Source organism: Oncorhynchus masou, chromosome 21, assembly GCF_036934945.1.
Source record: "Oncorhynchus masou masou isolate Uvic2021 chromosome 21, UVic_Omas_1.1, whole genome shotgun sequence".
Lineage (NCBI taxonomy): Eukaryota > Metazoa > Chordata > Actinopteri > Salmoniformes > Salmonidae > Oncorhynchus > Oncorhynchus masou.
Window position 1 is genome coordinate 33,469,129 of NC_088232.1, and position 20,632 is coordinate 33,489,760.

At 40.3% G+C, this 20,632-nt stretch overlaps 1 protein-coding gene across 2 annotated transcripts; it reads right to left on the reverse strand.

Moving 5' to 3' along the window:
* Positions 1–13,994: 13,994 nt before the first annotated feature.
* LOC135508189 (homeobox protein OTX2) lies at positions 13,995–19,321 on the reverse strand. Of its 2 annotated transcripts, XM_064928216.1 has the most exons (5): positions 19,160–19,321; positions 18,958–19,029; positions 15,731–15,946; positions 15,117–15,268; positions 13,995–14,760 (listed from the first exon to the last, which is right to left on the reverse strand). In XM_064928216.1, exons 3-5 carry the CDS (start codon positions 15,825–15,827, stop codon positions 14,137–14,139), a joined length of 873 nt encoding a protein of 290 aa, XP_064784288.1. In that variant the 5' UTR covers positions 15,828–15,946; positions 18,958–19,029; positions 19,160–19,321; the 3' UTR covers positions 13,995–14,136. The 2 variants fall into 2 exon arrangements, with proteins under 2 accessions (XP_064784288.1, XP_064784287.1); XM_064928215.1 differs by having other exon boundaries at positions 18,958–19,321.
* Between the last annotated feature and the right edge of the window lie 1,311 nt (positions 19,322–20,632).

Genomic DNA, 20,632 nt, shown 5'->3' on the forward strand with positions numbered 1-20,632 from the left:
AGGGAAGAGGCTGCATCTGTCCCTATACCCAACGACTTCCTCGCCTCACCCAGCCCAGCCCCAGCTACCACCCCATAAGGTCTCACGAGAGAGGGAGGCAAACCAGAGACAAACAGGTGGAGGGGAATGGGGGGATTAGAAGAGGTAGATGGAAGACATTGGAAAATTGTCAAATAGGCCTTGTAAGTAAGATTTCACTATTCTTGTAAGATTTCACTTGAATCAGACCAGTACCCCTAAGCCATATTAAATGCTTGGCCTTCAGTAAGTGATGCCCTGTTGTCTTGTCTGGGCTCAGTGGCCTGTCATACTGGCTCATAGACCCAGAGAACATGAAACAGATACTATACATGACATGTCAATGTGTTTGTTGGCTCCACTTCCAAGCCAAAACACTGGCGTATTTATGCAGTGGGAATAGAGTCGGCTGGAACGGAGAACTAATTGAGAAAACAAAAGCCAAAAAGGGCAGGAGTTTGATGAGCTGATGAGGAACACATATAATTTATTAAATGTTGTAAAGTGGAATGGTACTCAGCTTTTTGGATGTTTATTACATTTGTATTTGATTTATTATATATTTATTGTGTTGCTTCTGTGTAATAAAATGCATATACTAATGTGTTTATGTGCCTTTATCAAAAAGACTTCCATCAGTTAGGTATATTAATATCTGTGCCTGGTTTAGCCTACCATAACTACACCTGGCTGAGCCTCTGCAAGCATTATGCTGGTGACTGGTTGTGGTGTGGGTAGGCCCAGTAGGACATTGAGTCTGAATCCAGCAGTAGTGTTGGATGGTCCAAGGAGGGTAAGAGGAGGGCAGAGCAGTAAGATGATTGGGAGCAGGGCACGCAGACTGGGCTCTCCTCATTCTGTCTAATTCTCCCTTAGCTCAGCAGCATGGAGGACCTGGACCTGCGTGGGATACAGCTGACAGTATTGTGACAGCTGGAGCAGCTTCTCCTGATCCGGGACTGTAAAATAAAATAAAAAAATTAGTCAAGGTGTTCTGGAGGTGGGGACAGGGTCTGAAGGGAGGGATGTGAGGAACAATGTTGATGGAAGTGGTCTCTCTCTGTGTTTCCTCCATTCTCCTTCACTGTGGCTTGGAAACACAGGATATTTCAAAAGGCAGCCTGGTCTCAGAGACTAGACATAACATAGTAAATGTAAATCTGGGACACTCAAATTAGGCTGAAAGAACCTAAAGGTCAAGGACAACTTTAGCATTTTAGCCAATTAGCAACTTTGGAACTACTTACTACTTTTTACCTAATTTGCAACTACTTAGCATAGTAACTAACCCTTCCCCTATCCCCTATCCCTTTAACCTAACTCCTAACCCTTATCCCCTAGCCTAGCTCACATTAGCCACCTAGCTAACGTTAGCCACAACAAATTGGCATTCGTAACATATCATACATTTAGCAAATGTGTAATGTATTGTACAAAATTCGCAACAAAATACAAAATGGATGATGGACATCCGCAAATTAATACATACCATATGAAATATAACATATCATACTAATTGGTGTTACGAATTTACATTTACTCTGTAATGTCTACCCCTGAGTCCAGGTTGCAAAGAAGGAGTAATTAGTAGGACAAGATTTTGTCATCATTATGATGTCTCCAGATTGACATTAGATGCAGTGTAACTTTAGCCAGCTAGCTAAGATTGAGGGGAGAGCACCAAAAATTGTGACCAAGTGACAGAGGTGCAACCCATGAATTCTCTCTCAACCATAGTAAATAGTGAAACTGGCCTTGGAACAGTGCTTTGGGTAACTTACCCCCTACACCACGAGAACACAATGCAACCTTGAATGAGGGATCAGATTTCTCCTGCCTTTGAACAAGATAATGAGGTGGTCCCGTGAAGGGCTTAGTCACCTTTTCTCCTAACAATTCAATGCAATCTGAGCATTTGTGGACGTATTATGAAGTAGGCCTACAGAACAAGAAACAGAGTTGAATAACAGTGAGAGGGGCTTGGAGGACAGCAAGTCCTTTCCTTTCCCTTATCATGTGCCCACATTGATAACAATAACCTCTCAATGAATGTGAGATTTTCATCTTGAAGCAAAGAATAAGTGAAAAGGCTCTGATCTGAGTGGAAAAGTGGATAAGTATTGGTGTTCTAGAATGTCAGTGAAAAAAGTTATGCTTTCGCTTCCCATAATAGATATTCAAAGCACGTTGGGTGCATAGTTGTGCGCCATGACTTCAAAAAGGCTTAGACTCTGTCTGGATGACAAGTCGAAACAGTTCATTGATGTATAACACTTAATGGGGAAAAAAATGAAATAAAACGGAGCTGTAGTGCTGTCTGTCGGGGGTGCTCTACATTAACCTCATCCCATTCCCAACTTCTAGTCTCATTACTAACCGCTGTCCATCTAGGGGGGTCTCTCACCAGTAATCTGTTAGTTTCAGCTAATTAATTTCTGGTTCCTTGTACACTTTCACACAAGGGTATCTTGTTTGCTGGAGATTAAGAGCTGCCGAGAGTTCGTTAGAAAGGTGTCGCCTTAATTATCAGAGGCCTCATCGCGTGCACCTGTCTAATTGCCATAATGAGGTGTCTCAGTGGGATCATGTGGGAGAGAGAAGTGCCTCGCTCACTGGGACGCGCTTTGGGTGAGAGTGCAGTGGTGACTCATCCAGCATCGAATCATGAATCTGTTTTCTTATGTTTGTTTAGATCAAAACCTTCATGCGTTGGATATAGTCTGCATCACCATTTTTCTCTAGTTTCCCTGTCGAGTTGATTGATGGATGATGCCTGTACACTTTTATACAGGCCTAAGTGACGTTACACTCAAATCTTTCACAAATTTGGCTATAGATTTCTAGGATTAGAGAACATATGTGGAGGATAATATGAATTTCACATGACCTTTCCAAACACAGCTGATGTCTACAGTTAAATCATGTTATTATATGGCCTGTGGCCACACCAATGACCATTAGGGTTGTCAGTTCTGGGAATATTTGTTGATCAGGCGATTATCATTTCGCATTCCACCTCATTTCGAGCACTTTAGTCCCCATCAAGCCGCTGAGTGTAGGACTTTAGATACATGTAATCCACCATAAAAGTATTTCCATTTGTCTCTTAAGGAGATTTTTTATTTGTGGTTTGTTAGTCAATGGGGGGTTGATGGGAAACATCTATCATGGAATACTCTGTTAATCCAAGAGCTGTTAAATCCCTGGTCCTACATGGACTCCATGTTTAGTTCTAACTAGGTAGACATTAACTAACTAGGTATTAACTTGACCAATATACATAATAACATGTGGTTTTATTATAACATATGTTGAGATCCTGTAATCATCTTATGGCATTGAGTTTTCCAACAAAATATGATTCTTCCTAATGTAATGGATCACGCTGCCCCCATTCAAACCCACCTATCATACAAGTAGGTCGAGGCTGCATCATGTTCTAATGAGAAACACAACCAACACCTTGAAAAGGCCCTGGCAACTGGCCCGATAAACTTCCATATTAATCTTCTGTGAGGGGACAGAAGACAAGCAGAGTAAGAAACTTACTGGTCCCTGACATCAATAGCCTGTGAAGAAATGTTATCCATTTTTAATGACTTAACAAACCATGTAGTATTTAGTAAAATAGTGCTGCATCCCAGCAACTGTTCAGAGAGGAATACAACATTTGTTATTGATTTGCACATAGATATTATTAGCTACAGCTAGCAAATGTTATTTTTCACAATTTCTGACTTTTGGACCTCAATGGAATATGTGTTAGTATGCACCTTTAATCTCTGAAACTATTTTGATCGTTCAAATGAATATCACATTTTTTGATACATGTCACAAGTTGGAATAAGCCTGTTGTCAAGCAAATAAGTAAGTCACAAACCTTGGTTTGCTCAGTAAAAAGTATTCATTGTAGCTTATAACCAGGCATGAGCAATATGTTACAGTAGACCTATGTGGAAAGAATGTGTGGTCCTCTGCTTTATCAGACCTCCAACTCGTCCTGCTGTACTATTATCACTTTCAGATCTCTGGAAATCCACGGATTTGTGTGAGCAGTCGGACAAATTAAAATCACATGCTTTTTAGTGGTTTACTCCAATCCCGTTATATATTTTTTTTAAACATCTAAATCTGTTATTATGGGTACAAAACCCTTTTAATTTAATCTTTGGCAAGATTATCAAATTCATTGATGATGTTACAAACTTAAATAAGTAATGCAGAAAATATAGGACTGTGTTTGCTGAGCCTGGATAAGGGGGATAGTGATATTATTATTATTGTTGTACTTTAGTAGTAGTAGTAGTAATAGTAGTAATAGTAGTAGTAGTAGTAATAGTAGTAATAGTAGTAGTAGTAGTAATAGTAGTAATAGTAGTAATAGTAGTAGTAGTAGTAATAGTAGTAATAGTAGTAGTAGTAGTAGTAATAGTAGTAGTAGTAGTAGTAGTAGTAATAGTAGTAGTAGTAGTAGTAATAGTAGTAGTAGTAGTAGTAGTAGTAGTAGTAGTAATAGTAGTAGTAATAGTAGTAGTAGTAGTAATAGTAGTAATAGTAGTAGTAGTAGTAGTAATAGTAGTAGTAGTAGTAGTAGTAGTAGTAGTAATAGTAGTAGTAATAGTAGTAGTAGTAGTAATAGTAGCAATAGTAGTAGTAATAGTAGTAGTAGTAGTAGTAGTAGTAGTAGTAGTAGTAGTAGTAGTAGTAATAGTAGTAGTAATAGTAGTAGTAGTAGTAGTAGTAGTAGTAATAGTAATAATAGTAGTAGTAATAGTAATAGTAGTAGTAGTAATAGTAGTAGTAATAGTAGTAGTAGGAGTAGTAGTAATAGTAGTAATAGCAATAATAGTAGTAGTAATAGTAGTAATAGTAGTAGTAGTAATAGTAGTAGTAATAGTAGTAGTAGTAATAGTAGTAGTAATAGTAATAGTAGTAATAGTAGTAGTAGTAGTAATAGTAGTAGTAATAGTAGTAGTAATGGTAGTAATAGTAGTAGTAGTAATAGTAGTAGTAGTAATAGTAGTAGTAGTAGTAATAGTAATAATAGTAATAGTAGTAGTAGTAATAGTAATAGTAGTAGTAGAGGTAGTAATAGTAGTAGCAATAGTAATAGTAGTAGTAGTAATAGTAATAGTAGTAGTAGTAATAGTAATAGAAGTAGTAGTAGTAATAGTAGTAGTAATAGTAGTAATAGTAATAGTAGTAGTAGTAGTAATAGTAGTAATAGTAGTAATAGTAGTAGTAATAGTAGTAGTAATAGTAGTAGTAGTAATAGTAATAGTAGTAATAGTAGTAGTAGTAGTAGTAGTAGTAGCAGTAATAATAGTAGTAGTAGTAATAATAGTAGTAGTAGTAGTAGTAGTAGTAGTAGTAGTAGTAGCAGTAATAATAGTAGTAGTAGTAATAATAGTAGTAGTAGTAGTAGTAGTAGTAGTAGTAGCAATAATAGTAGTAGTAGTAGTAGTAGTAGTAGTAGTAGTAGTAATAGTAGTAATAATAGTAGTAGTAGTAATAGTTGTAGTAGTAACACCAACGACTCCCTCTAACACCAACGACTCCCCCTAACACCAACAACTCTCCCTAACACCAACGACTCCCTCAACACCAACGACTCCCCCAACACCAACGACTCTCCCTAACACCAACGACTCCTCCTAACACCAACGACTCTACCTAACACCAACGACTCCCTCTAACACCAACGACTCCTCCTAACACCAACGACTCTACCTAACACCAACGACTCCCTCTAACACCAACGACCCGCCCTAACACCAACGACCCTACCTAACACCAATGACCCGCCCTAACACCAACGACCCGGCCTAACACCAACGACTCTCCATAACACCAACGACTCTCCCTAACACCAACGACTCCCCCTAACACCAACGACTCCCCCTAACACCAACGACTCTCCCTAACACCAACGACTCTCCATAACACCAAATACTCTCCATAACACCAACGACTCCGCCTAACACCAACGACTCCTTCTAACACCAACGACTCCGCCTAACACCAACGACTCCCCCTAACACCAACGACTCTCCCTAACACCAACGACTCCCACTAACACCAACGACCCACCCTAAACACTAACGACTCACCCTAACACCAACGACTCTCCATAACACCAACGACTCTCCCTAACACCAATGACTCTCCCTAACACCAACGACTCTCCCTAACACCAACGACTCCCCCTAACACCAACAACTCTCCCTAACACCAACGACTCCCCCAACACCAACGACTCCCCTAACACCAACGACTCTCCATAACACCAACGACTCTCCCTAACACCAACGACTCTCCCTAACACCAACGACTCTCCCTAACACCAACGACTCTCCATAACACCAACGACTCCCTGTAACACCAACGACTCCCTCTAACACCAACGACTCTCTCTAACACCAACGACTCTCTCTAACACCAACGACTCTCTCTAACACCAACGACTCACCCTAACACCAACGACTCCCTCTAACACCAACGACTCATACTAAAACAAAAAACTCCCTCTAACATCAACGACTCGCTCTAATACCAAGGACTCTCTCTAACACCAACGACTCAGCCTAACACCAACGACTCCCCCTAACACCAACGACTCCCTCTAACACCAACGACTCTCCATAACACCAACGACTCCCTCTAACACCAACGACTCATACTAAAACAAAAAACTCCCTCTAACATCAACGACTCGCTCTAACACCAACGACTCCCTCTAACACCAACGACTCTCTCTAACACCAACGACTCATCCTAACACCAACGACTCCCCCTAACACCAACGACTCCCTCTAACACCAACGACCCTCCTAACACCAACGACTCTCCATAACACCAACGACTCCCTCTAACACCAACGACTCTCCATAACACCAACGACCCGCCCTAACACCAACGACCCGCCCTAACACCAATGACCCGCCCTAACACCAACGACCCGCCCTAACACCAACGACTCTCCATAACACCAACGACTCTCCCTAACACCAACGACTCCCCCTAACACCAACGACTCTCCCTAACACCAACGACTCCCCCTAACACCAACGACTCCCCCTAACACCAACGACTCTCCCTAACACCAACGACTCTCCATAACACCAAATACTCTCCATAACACCAACGACTCCGCCTAACACCAACGACTCCTCCTAACACCAACGACTCCGCCTAACACCAACGACTCCCCCTAACACCAACGACTCTCCCTAACACCAACGACTCCCACTAACACCAACGACCCACCCTAAACACTAACGACTCACCCTAACACCAACGACTCTCCATAACACCAACGACTCTCCCTAACACCAACGACTCTCCCTAACACCAACGACTCTCCCTAACACCAACGACTCCCCCTAACACCAACAACTCTCCCTAACACCAACGACTCCCCCAACACCAACGACTCCCCTAACACCAACGACTCTCCATAACACCAACGACCCTCCTAACACCAACGACTCTCCATAACACCAACGACTCTCCCTAACACCAACGACTCTCCATAACACCAACGACTCCCTGTAACACCAACGACTCCCTCTAACACCAACGACTCTCTCTAACACCAACGACTCTCTCTAACACCAACGACTCTCTCTAACACCAACGACTCACCCTAACACCAACGACTCCCTCTAACACCAACGACTCATACTAAAACAAAAAACTCCCTCTAACATCAACGACTCGCTCTAATACCAAGGACTCTCTCTAACACCAACGACTCAGCCTAACACCAACGACTCCCCCTAACACCAACGACTCCCTCTAACACCAACGACTCTCCATAACACCAACGACTCCCTCTAACACCAACGACTCATACTAAAACAAAAAACTCCCTCTAACATCAACGACTCGCTCTAACACCAACGACTTCCTCTAACACCAACGACTCTAACACCAACGACTCAGCCTAACACCAACGACTCCCTCTAACACCAACGACCCTCCTAACACCAACGACTCTCCATAACACCAACGACTCCCTCTAACACCAACGACTCTCCATAACACCAACGACTCCTCCTAACACCATTAATCTTTTTTTTCATCATTAAACATTTGCCAAAAGGTCTCATTGATTGTTCAAGTCGAATTCTGCACAAATCTCATCATGATTGGTTGAGAGTGTCTTATAATTATTTGTTATTTTTTCCCAAATCTGTAATTTGAGAGGTCTGCATGTGTAGCATATGGATAGTGTGCCAGTTTTTCATTTCTCAAAGTAAATGATGGGTGTTTTGTTTACATGTTGCCATATATGCAGTATTTCTCGACAGTATATATGTTCCAAGCCATAGAGGATGTGTATCCATACCTGAGACTGATGGAAAGGACAAAATAAAAGGGGGAACAAATTGAAGCTTTTCAAACTGATAATGAGAAGGTATTTTGCATACTATTTTTGCAGGATAGTTCTTTTAAGTGTTGCTTGCCAACCTTTGGAATTAGGGACAGGGTATGTTTTCTCAAGATGCACACATTAGCCTACTCCCACTTTCCAGACCATATTCTTGCCTAAATAAATCTGTCTGAAATACAATGTCCTTCCTTAACGGTATATCGTCTGATATATGAAAAAGTTCAACCAAAAGAATATAGCAATAATTGTCATTGTCAGCACAATAGTGGACGCGGTTGTCATAAATGTAAACTCATTATCGTGGTCCTCATTCCTAAATCGTTATCAACTGATAACGGTTGACTTGACTTCTAATAAACTACCAATAGCCCTATACATAGTACGCTATAATTAATTATATTAATAATACACATTTACTTTTGGATATTGTCGTTTTTATTTTTTTAATTAATTAATGTCCAATAATAGTTGATCCTGTCTAGAAGAAGGTGCTCATCAGCTGTTTCTTTGTTGAAGCGTCAGTCGATGGCCTCGTAGCCTGTAATCAGAGATCGTGTTCACCTACTTTGAGGTAATAATCTGGGAATGCGTTTTAGGGCTTGTAAACATTTTCCCAACATCACGCGGGCCACTCTCGCGTCTTGCGCAGGTTGCATCCGGGCGTCTCCAGTGAGCACTTGGTGTGGGCCTTCCCGACGTTGGTTATGGTGATGCGTTGCATGGCTGGCAGGACCAGGAGTGCTGTAGGCCAAGTGCAGCCTATTGTTGTGATGTTAACAAAAGATCGGTGGGATTAATGCAGCGTCTGCGGGTCCCATATGCTCTTCAGTGCGGTTTGCTTTTGATTAAAACTCGGAGTCTGACTGTAGGTATGGGGTCTTCAATACGGAGTATGCGCACCTGGTGTCTAATCTCACCGTCACTTGTGCACGCTTAAAATATCACATTTAAAAGTTATAACCCTCAGTGAGCCTGTTGTGTCTCTCAGAATATCACTGCACTTATCAACAAGACCTGATTATTAGTGCATTGTTTCGGTGAATGATTTATCCTGCGTCTTCCTTAGATCTCGATGGTTAAACACATTAGGAAGGCAAATAAATCACATCCTTCATATGGAGGAACACATATGGATAGTCAGTGGCTAATTTATTTTAATGATAGGTCTACAAATGCAATGGGTGTTTTGCACAAGCATGTGACATAGCAAGATTGAATCCTGTATTTTAAACCTAATCCAGAAATGAGAATTGCACCAAAAATGAAAGGAATTGTCTTAGACAATTTTTGGTGCAATTCTCATTTCTGGATTAGGTTTAAAATACAGGATTCAATCTTGCTATGTCACATGCTTGTGCAAAACACCCATTGCATTTGTAGACCTATCATTAAAATAAATTAGCCACTAACTATCCATATGTGTTCCTCCATATGAAGGATGTGATTTATTTGCCTTCCTAATGTGTTTCCCTGGACCATCTGACATAAAGAGAAAAGGGACCGTTGGATGAAGAAGCTTTAGATGGTGGTGATGGTTGTGATTTTGTCCTCTTAGTATTATTAATTAGTATTATTTTTAGCATTATTATTATTCTTCTCATTGGGTCTATTATTTGTATTGTTATCATCACTTATCACCATGTTGTGCATGTGCGTAAAGTTGTGCGTAAAGTTGTGCGTAAAGTTTCCCTGCTTAAAGTTGCTCCTCATCTGAATATGTCAACCCTACTGTACTACACTGTCTGACCCGCCAGCCAGCTACAGCCCAACCACAGCCCAGCCACAGCCCAGCCCAGCCCAGCCTGGTCTGACAGTTATTTAACAGCCTATTTGACCTCTAAAATAATGTTTGTTGAGTATGAGCATTCATAGAGAGTATACATGTTGTTATTTAACTTATGTTAAACCTAATTACAAAGGGAGTTTATTGCATTTTATGAGTTATTTGATTTTTGTTATATTTCCATCCTAGGTCTAGATAAGGGCGCAATTTTTTTTAAATCACAAAAGCTCTGACGAAGGCCGTGAGGCCGATGCGTCAGTTTATTAAATATCAGTGATACTATCAAGAGCAGTGTGCGGTTTCCTTTTCCCTTCTTCTTGTTAAATTCTTGCCATGCACCTGCAAATTAGATTGCTCAGATGTGCGAGTGCCTTTTGAATGTTGTTATATTTCCATTAGAATCTCTCATGAATAGTGTATGTGCTGTGAATCAATCAAACGTATTTATAAAGCCATTTTTACATCAGCAGTTGTCACAAAGTGATTATACAGAAACACAGGCTAAAACCCCAAAGAGCAAACAGTGACGAAACCTAGAGCGGAACCAGGCTCTGTGCGCTAGGGCCCAATCCGAATCCTTAGTTCCCGCGCCTAAAATTAATTCCACACTTTACACACATGTCCAAATTACGTGCGCTTATATTTGGGATTTCCCCTTATGAACACTGATCATTTATGGTCAAACCAAATGCTTATAGCAGACCGAAAGTTGTCCGTTATAAAAATATTCCTGCAAGTGACCTTCAATTTCAAACATGGAAACACATTGTACAGTCTGGAGGGCAGAGGCCAGTTGTTGTTGACACTGCACGAGGAGACGCAATCTCTTTAACATACATGCCACAGACAACTGCATCTATTGTTTACATTTGAATGATTATTGTTTCATTGTTTGTTACATATACGTTTTTTGTTGTTATTTTTTATATATATATTTATTTTTACAATTACTAGGCTTCTTGCACTCAACTAGACCTTTAGGTTGATACAACTGAAATTTCACTTACATCTAAACTAACCATCTATTTTAGCTGATAATAATGATGATTTACATTACACACACGAACACACACGCGCACACACAAACACGCGCGCGAGCACACACGCACACACGGTTCAGTCACCACTTTTTCTAAACTAAGGGATAAAATGGAATAAAAAGAATGAAATACAAATCTTTAGCCCTCTTTTTAATGGTTCAATTATTTCTAACCCGGGTTTTAATTAGTGTGTTTCCTTTACTGAGGACTCGAATGAAAGAGAGATTATTGGCAATGTCAAGGATGCTAATTGAATGTTCGACTTCTAACAACTACTGCATAGGCATGGAGTAATTAAAGATTCGATTGCCTGTCTGACTTTGCCTCAGTCAACTCACAATAACGTTAAATGCTCAGAGTCGGACTTTCAGAAATAACCCGGAGCCGACGGTAAAACCCTTTCCCCGCCCACTTTCTTTGCCTTCGCCAGATTTAGTTTTGTAGAAGTTCTCCATTGAGCTCCAGAGGACTCCCGGGTGCCAATTGTTCTCAAACAGTGCACCCCCTAAATCAGATTATTAAAAAAAATGTTATACTATCAAGGCAAACTTGAAACTTTGTGCAATGACGAGTCGTAGTGGAACTTTCCAGAGAGCTGCGTTTCAATATATTTGATTAACTTAACTAATCAGACATCTTTTGTTGCCTTTTAATTGATTTCGGAAAACGTTTGCAGAATATGGGCAGCTTCAGTTTAGCAATCTGCAATTAGAGGTTCTTAAAATACATCCATATTATTACTAAGTGGCATGAATCGTTGTTATAACCTCATTATTTTTGTAGAGATCGAGTCAATCCATGAGTTGAACAAAAACTCAGTCAAAGTGTGTTTGTAGGGAGGCTGCTTATAACGAACTGGTACGTAGGCCAGCTTTTGGAATGCAGGGTTGGGCAGAAGCATGCGGCGGTCTTTGAATGACTGTGCTCGAAAGAAACCCCGCTAGTAAAATATTGGGATTAGTTTATCTTTGAGGCCAGGATTAACACTACTCTCCCAAGAAGCACATTCCTGTCTCTGAGACTATCTGAAATGAGGACCGGAAACTAAGAAAAAGCCAAATATTACAAATGTGCTATACCCTGGCTGTTGCAGAGATACATAGGCCCTAAACTCTTTTGTAAAGCAAAAATAAACGACGCAGCGCTGTTCACTGTCATCGTAGCCTATTTGTGTTGGTTATAACGTGGAAGAGTCAAATCCATGTTTTGTGTCTGTGGGTTTGACAAAGAAAAGAGCAACAACTATATTGTATGACTTGAAATAGGCCAACTCTGGTATTATTTATCCAATGTATGATTGAAACTTCAGCAAAATGTTTTATTTATTAAAACAATGGTCAATGTAGACAGTAGGCTGCGTGTTTACCGTTTGAGGCTGATTGGAGGATATTGAACGGCCAAGTGTGGCTAATGATTGCTCACTAAGATAGTAATTACAGACCTAATTAACACACCTCAATTAAATTCGTTCATTAATTTCGTTTAGAAAATATTGTAATCTGTGGTAAAATAATATCATGGCATAGGTCTCCCGCAATATATCTTGGCTACCAAGATTTTGTTTGACTTGTTGCTTGAAAGGCTGAAGTCAAGTCAGTATTTTGCAAGAAACATATCCAACGTGCATTCACTGTCAATTCATCCAATAAATGGTATTATGGCTCTTCCTAGGAATATTTATTTGTTCAATTCAAGGTGAGGGAACATACATATAAACCTACTTCCACAGCGTTTCATCCATATCTGATGTCCACGGATGACGTTGTAAAATACATAAATATGTATCAACACACACACACACTCACACACAGTCAATAGTGAATCCATATTGAGCTCATTGATAAATGAGGGGGTCTGATCTCAGGACCTTTATTTGTGTCTGTTCAGCGGTGGGGTCACACCATTTTTGGAGCCATGTTAGGGATCCACAATCAACGTGAGTGATCAATGGATAGGGACGCGCTAGGCTAAGTCCAGAGCGGTCTCAGCAATCCAATTTCTTTTCCAGTATCCCCTCAGATGTTCTACCATGTGTTTGGACAGTCAGGTTGTCTCTTGCAATAATCATTATTTAACCATTATCCATTCTTTTCTTGTTGTTCAAAAAGTTACAAATCTATTAAAATCACAGCAGAGAGTCATCGCTAATGCGAGGGAGCTCACAAATTGCATACAATACAACAGATCACAGTTTCGAAGGCTAGCACAGATTTAAAAAACAAACACATATGTACCATTTATATAAGACACACACTGATTGTCTCTTAGAAACTACATTTTGATTCCTTATAAACACTTTTTCTTAAATAAAGTAGTCAATCCGTGTCGCCTCGGGGGAGCGCAGTCCACACAACATTCCTGGTCAAATTGTTCCTCCGCCAATAGGTCGGCAAGTTGTAAGAGGCTTAAATGAAGCCTGTCCATCCCAAGCACTTAACCAAAAGATTGGCTCCTCTAGCAATGTTGTTCTTGAATAAGGATGTGTTCGTGGCTGTGATGTACCATAAATTACTACGAGTCGACTTCAAGTTTTCCTTCAATTAACCAACAGGTGCTGTACTGTAAGCATAGAGGTACACACTGACAGACATATGAGATGGCTTCAACCTGTGAGGTTTATGAAAAGAAAATATCTTTGCCAGTGCTAAAATAAATTATAACTTCTCCTCTGCTGGACGGGGACAAACTTCATGCCATCAACACGAGCAGCCACCGAAATTCGCCCCCCCCCCCCCCTCCCCCTCCCCCTCTTCCCCCTCTCTTTCTCTCTCGAAGTTCCTTACCGGCGACACGAATACAAGTCTTTTACGGATATATCTTATTGAAGGATGGCAGGGCTAGATGTTTGATTTATCATCATTATCTTCGTTTGAATAGTTTACATAGCCATATTGTTCTTTTCACAGGACTTGGAATTTCCACGATGAAGTCTGGTCTTTATAATCCAAGCAATCGGCATTGAAGTTCAGCTTCCAGGATGCCGCTTGGTCCTTATAATCCAAGCAGTCCGCCGTGGAGTTGAAGCCTAGCCCCGAGGCTCCGTAGCCCTGAGTGGAGAGGGATGCAGGGGACTGGTTCAGATGACTTGTGACGGCGTTGGTGCTCATAGGACTGACTGTCGTCCCTGGGCCAGACAACTGGTGGTGCATGGGTGTAAGGTAAGAACCGCAGTCCATTCCGCCGAAGTATGACGTTGATCCGGCATAGCCTTGGCTGTATCCCGAGGCCTGTGTGTAGGTCATTGGGTAGGATCTTTGCATGCAGGAGGAGGATGTAGAAAGAGGGTCAGCCAGTGGAGAGATGGAAGCTGGACTCCAAATAGATACCGGTGCGGTGCTGGTTGATATGGAAGGGACTGAAGTAGTACTTGAGGGCGGTGTGAACTGGCCACTCGCCCCGCTCTCAGAGCTCGCTTCTCTGGCTGGAGAACTCTTCTTTTTGGCTGGTCGCACTTTGTTCTGCCCCCCGTTCTGCTGCTGTTGTTGTTGCTGGCGGCACTTTGCCCTTCGGTTCTTAAACCAAACCTAAAATAAACACAAAATAGCAAACACAATTAATCACCCAAACAGTAAGGAAAGGATCACACGTAAAAGCAAAATGTGACAAATAGGCTTTTACGTGTGAACCAGATCATTTTGAAAAAGTGTGTTGTGTTGATCATAGACTTCGGAGATGTTTCATTGTACTGATGTTGAAAAGCACTGCTTGACACCGTAAACGTAGTCTGAGTAGTAGTCTATTTTGTTTTTCAAAGCTTTTGTTTATGACTGCCATGCCAATTACTGTTATGGCCATCTGTCTCCTCTCGTTTGAGTTGCCACAAACAGCGGATATTTATTATTCAGTGATAGGTAGTATTTGTGCCTGTGTCTACACTCACCTGTACACGAGACTCTGGCAGATTGATTTTCAGTGCTACCTCCTCGCGCATGAATATATCAGGATATCGAGTTTTGCCGAACAGTGCCTCTAAAACGTCAAGTTGTGCGCGTGTGAAAGTCGTCCTTTCTCGTCTCTGCTTGCGGGGCGTCGCTGTTGAAAATAAACATATGCACATAACTAAAAATGTTAATTCTACCCACATAAAATTATTAGAATATAAAGTAGGGATATTGTGACACAACTGTGAATGTATTCACTTTTAAGTGTAACTTATAACAACATTGTTTAACATGTATTTGCTAATCAGGGCTAAGACGAATTCAGGACCAATGACATTTTACAAACATTTAGTGAAATAAGAATTTTAAGTCAGTACAAAATAATGCAAAATTTAGTTGATGCCTTGCCTCATTCCAGCATTATGATAATACATTATTTACATTAATCCCTTGGTGTTAAAAAGCATGTTTTAGATATAAATCAGTAACCAGAGGCATTATATCCATGATGGCTTTACGTGATTTGACCCTAATTGGAAAATCTAATCAAATGAAGAGTTGACATAAATGATTAAAGCATCCATGCACACGCGTAAAAAGTGCTGGAATTTACCTGGGTAGCCCACGGATGGATGCAGAAGGTCCATTCCGGAGGTCGTTAAGCTCAGTCCGTTGACTGTGTAAGGTGGTTGCTTGAGATACGACATCATGCTAATGTTGGACTGGGGGGTAAAGTTGGAGAAAATGTTGACAATTGGGTAAGGCCCGTAGATGTCCTTGGTTGTTTATTGGTTCTTTATCTCGAGGTCTCGATTTTGCCGCTGGATGCCTATTCCAAAAATCATAAAAAGAGAAGAAATTGAGGCAAGTAAGTTGCATCCAGTTTGAATAGCATTTGATGGACTCAGCGCTGTGATTAGTTGGCAATAAACCCTATCCAACCGCAGTGTGCTTTTAAAACAGTCCCAGAGCCCCAGCTGTCCTCTTCAAGAAAGCGTGGCTCATCTTGACAAACGTTCCTCCCTCCCCCCTCCCCCTCCACCCCCAGGCCAAAAAGCAACATCCTTAATTGCAACAAGTACTCTCAAAGAACAAAACACAGTCGCTCAAATGCACACACATTGGGACGCAGCAAGGATCATCATTTACATAGAGCCCAGCTAATTGTCTCAAATATAAGGGAATTGATTGGGGGCCATTTGCCGAGACAAAGACACTGTAGGCCCGATAAATGAGACTGATAACAAAAACCTTTGGCGTAAAGTAGGTAACAATGCAGTCAACTTATCGGCCCATTTTGTACTGTAGCCATTTCACTAGGCCAAGCTTTTCACCATGCCTCTTGGTTTTGTCCGCACCAGTAATCGCTGTAAACGTGAACAGGATGCCATTCAAATGTGAAAAAATAAGGCTACTTCAGCTAAACAATTTAAAAATAGTACGGGACTGTGCCCAATAGGTTCTTCTCAATTTCCATCCTAATTAATTGCTTGCTGTAATTAGATTTACAAGGTTGAATAACGTTCAGAAGGCAATCGAAATGTTTTAATAACGAGGCCCACGCTTAGGGGACTTGAGTTAACCAAACAGGCAACCAACCCTATTAGCAGTTATAGGCTAACTCCCTCCCCCTATCTCCTACTGTCAAAACGCCTCTTGACTAATTTAAGGTGTTAAAACCCATTAAAAAACCCTCAGCCTTGGGCTGTAGGAAACATCAGCCCTGCCAATCAAACTGCTATAAAGTAACCTATTTAGACAATGTAGATGATTCATGAAGGGCCTGGAGTACATAGGCCTAATTCCTTTTAATTGGCCTAAATAATGTCATTTATTGGTAAATACATGCTTCATTAATGATTTATTGACATTGGTTATGAATCAATCAAAAAATATTACTCGCGGAAATATTTAGTTGTTGAACTGACTAATGACACAGCATAGGACTAACTTGAATGTATTTGATTGTAGGTTATGCACTCTCTTATTTCAGGTAGCCTATAGAGCATGGACATTTAGTAATAGTAGTAATAATAGTAATATAGCAGACGCTCTTATCCAGAGAGATTTACAGTAGTGAGTGCATTCATTTTCATACTTTTTTCGTTCTGGTCCCCCGTTGCAAGCGCCAGGGATGTAGAAAAACACTTAGTCAATGACTTTAAATATGTCTGATTTAAAGAGAGGTTAACAACATATTTCCAGGAGTATCTTCATAAAGATTGAACAATTCTATACTATTGGAATATTTCAACCTGGAGAACTGGTTTAAATAACATTGATGGTAACCCCCCCAGTGTCTCTTGATTATTCGACCGGAGTGGCATTTTTTAATATCCATCCAACGGTTTTTTTTCCTCCACTCAATCTGTCACACTTAAAACAGACTTCGTCTACCAGTTGCACACCCGCTCAATAATAATTACCCTGTCCAATAATTAATTATGATAAATGTTTATGTTGATGAATTAACGAGATAATCCGGGTGGCACGCGCAGCCTAATTACAGGACGCTATCCTCAACTCTGCACTGTATTCAGTCATAATAATAATAATAGTTTTGCAGGCTGAAGAAAATAAGACAGGTTCTCCTCTTTCATTTAATAGCCATATGCCATGCAGAATCACAATAAAACAGTTCATACGCCGTCTTTCGTTGTAGTTAGACATATGGATAGCCTAATGGAAACAAATCAATATACAGGACTATGCTAAATAATAGCCTATAGGCTACATTTTTAAAGAAACATCAGGTCTATAACTTGACTAACACATTTCCAGATAGTGTTTTTTTAGGCTACTCAATCGATATTAAAGTGTTAAAAAATATTCCGTTTTAGAATGGAAATTTGATTATTTTATATGTAAGACTTTTTTTTACGGACAAACACACCTGTCCCTCTAACAAATAAAACGATTTTTTTTTTAAGCAAATGTGGGCCATTTGTTTTTTAAGCTGTAGGTCAAGCGTAATTTGCATAAACCAAAGCAAGCAGCTCATACGCTAATAAAAAGAGCTAAATGTTTGAGATATTAGGCTATATTTCAGAGAGTTGCCTGGACCCTCCCGCGTGCCCTGTCACGACTGGCCGTTCCATATAGGACGGTAGGGGAGGGAGGTGCTGTACAGGCGGAAAGAGGGTTCACTACACGCCTCCTCAATTATCGCCCTTTGTCTGCATGTATTTTCACACCATCTGAGAACATTCACTGGAATGCAATTCAGATTGAAGAAAGTAATCGAAAGAGTCGAAAACACATTAGCTATTCAAATTTCTACAAGACAATATTTCTGTTGAAGACAAAATTACGGCTGAAATTATTAGCCTTATTTGGATTTAATTAAATGTAGCTACAAACTAGCGCTGAGTTTTAAAATGACAGAATTCATTGTCACATTTAGGACAGAAACTGTGTCATAAAACTGTTTTCCAGTGTCCTACAGTAGGCTTCAGACTAAAATGGAAGATCCATACACAATACACACCGGAGTGTTCAATGGTCTAATGAGTTTTTTTTAATCATTCGATTAACATGTGTCAGGACGTTTCTCTCTTTCTCCAGGTTATGCAAGGTGTTAATTGACCATAAATTGTTGTCCAAACACAGTGACCTAATAGGGCCTAATACACTATTTAATGAATGTATTGTTATATTGTTAATGCCATTTTATTGATATATATTTCTGCTGTGGGATGTTGTCTGTATAGCTTATAGGCTAATAGGTAGCCAACACATCCTTTTGTTGTACAACAATTACGACTCCTATACGTATAACGGTAGGCTATAATAATAGTCTAATAATAATACAAATAATAATAATAATAAATGGCAACTTACTCTCGATTGTGGGCCGGAGTAGAATGTTCTTTGTCCAGTTCTTTCCTTGAATAAAATAGCCCTCTCGAAATCCTGTAATGTAAACAATCAAAAGTAACTGTCGCTTTGGATATATTCGAATAAAAATACCAACAAAACATTCATCTTCAACACTTGCACCAATGTATGGGATAGTGCAAAAGCGTTTATGACGGTAAAATACATGCGGTTGTGATTTGTTAGTCTGTTCTGGGGAAGTTGCTGGAGTTGGATTTGTAGAGAGGGCTGGCCAATGAGAACGTCTGGAGGACTCGAAGCTGGGGTCTGTCTCTCTCTCTCTCGCGGTGAGATTTGCTGAGAAGCAAATGTCGCCAGCTACGCTTTGACGCAAACTCCTCAGCCAATGGCAGCGAAGGGGCGACTGAGCACATTTTCATCCCTGAACTGAGGGTAAATTAATCATAAAACCTCAAACTCACAGGGCTGCAAATCTTAGCAAATGGATAGGAGCAATTGTGTCCCTGCATCAAGACTCATTTGAGTGGTTAATGGACGGAGCACATTTAATCATCACAATTGACATGATCACATTTTATGTCTATTTAGCACACTGAAGTTAGAACTATATTCATATAAACTGTTCCCAATTATGGTAAATATGAAACTACCCCCACGGTTAATAAATGGTTCTAACCAGTGGGAAAGGTAAAATCAATAACCACAGTATTTTAATCTTACGAATAATGACATATAACAAAAGCTAAAAACAACATGGAGCATTCCCCACGAATCCATGACAATTCTGAGGCCGGTGACAAAACCGTCCGGGCGAAAAGCAGGAGCTTCAAGTGGAGGCTAAAACACGGTCCTCTCACATTCCATTGCGTAGCAAGGGGGGATTTAGGGAGACTTATTTCCTTAAAACTGTCCTCCCATCCACAGAGCGCCCAGTCTGCTCTGATCAAGTTGATATAGCAAAATTCAGCCAGGGTATAGGGAATACTATACGAGGCGGACTAACCGAAGATTTGCCCCTTATATATTATTTACCAGATATGATACTCATTCCTGGTGGTGTATTTTTTAAACAAGTTAATATCTTTAAATATCAGCCATGTTAAGACATGCTGTTGTGGCTGGAACACATCGACAGAGAAAATACCATCCCTGCAGGAGTTTGGTGGCATCCGACTTATTTCAGTGGATGCATTTTTACTGCACGCTTGACTTGACTGGAGAACTCAGTCGGCCACTTACAGCTCAGGAGAAAATCAACGCCAGCTTTTTATCTCTCAAAGGTATGACTATTTTAAATTCATGTGAATAATGAAAACGTCATTTTTGTTTGGATATTCAGAGTTATTCAGAGGCCTACATTTTGAATGATCGTTTCACAAAATGTATGATATGTGAACATAATAACAGGTTTAGTAGTTTTATGACATCCCTCTACAAAAAGCAAATCACATATTTTTTTTTCTATAATATTATTATTATTATTCACTTTTACAATTAGGCCTAAGTACTATAGTTGATTAGTTAACAGAACAGAAAGTCTAACTGAGTTCCTTCATTGCTATTGACTCGAGCCACAACTAATAGCCTACGTCACTTGTAATGAATGTAACCTGTATGCGCACCAAAACAATATGCTGAGGGTTTTGGCACGCCTTGGTAAATGTATCATCTTAAGGAG

Coding starts and splice junctions, on each gene's coding strand:
- LOC135508189 (XM_064928216.1), bottom strand. CDS start 15,827: ATGATGTCGTATCTCAAGCAACCACCTTACACAGTCAACGGACTGAGC. Junction 15,269..15,730: donor TCCATCCGTGGGCTACCCAG/GTAAATTCCAGC, acceptor TATTTTCAACAG/CGACGCCCCGCAAGCAGAGA. Junction 14,761..15,116: donor TGCCAGAGTCTCGTGTACAG/GTGAGTGTAGAC, acceptor TGTTTATTTTAG/GTTTGGTTTAAGAACCGAAG.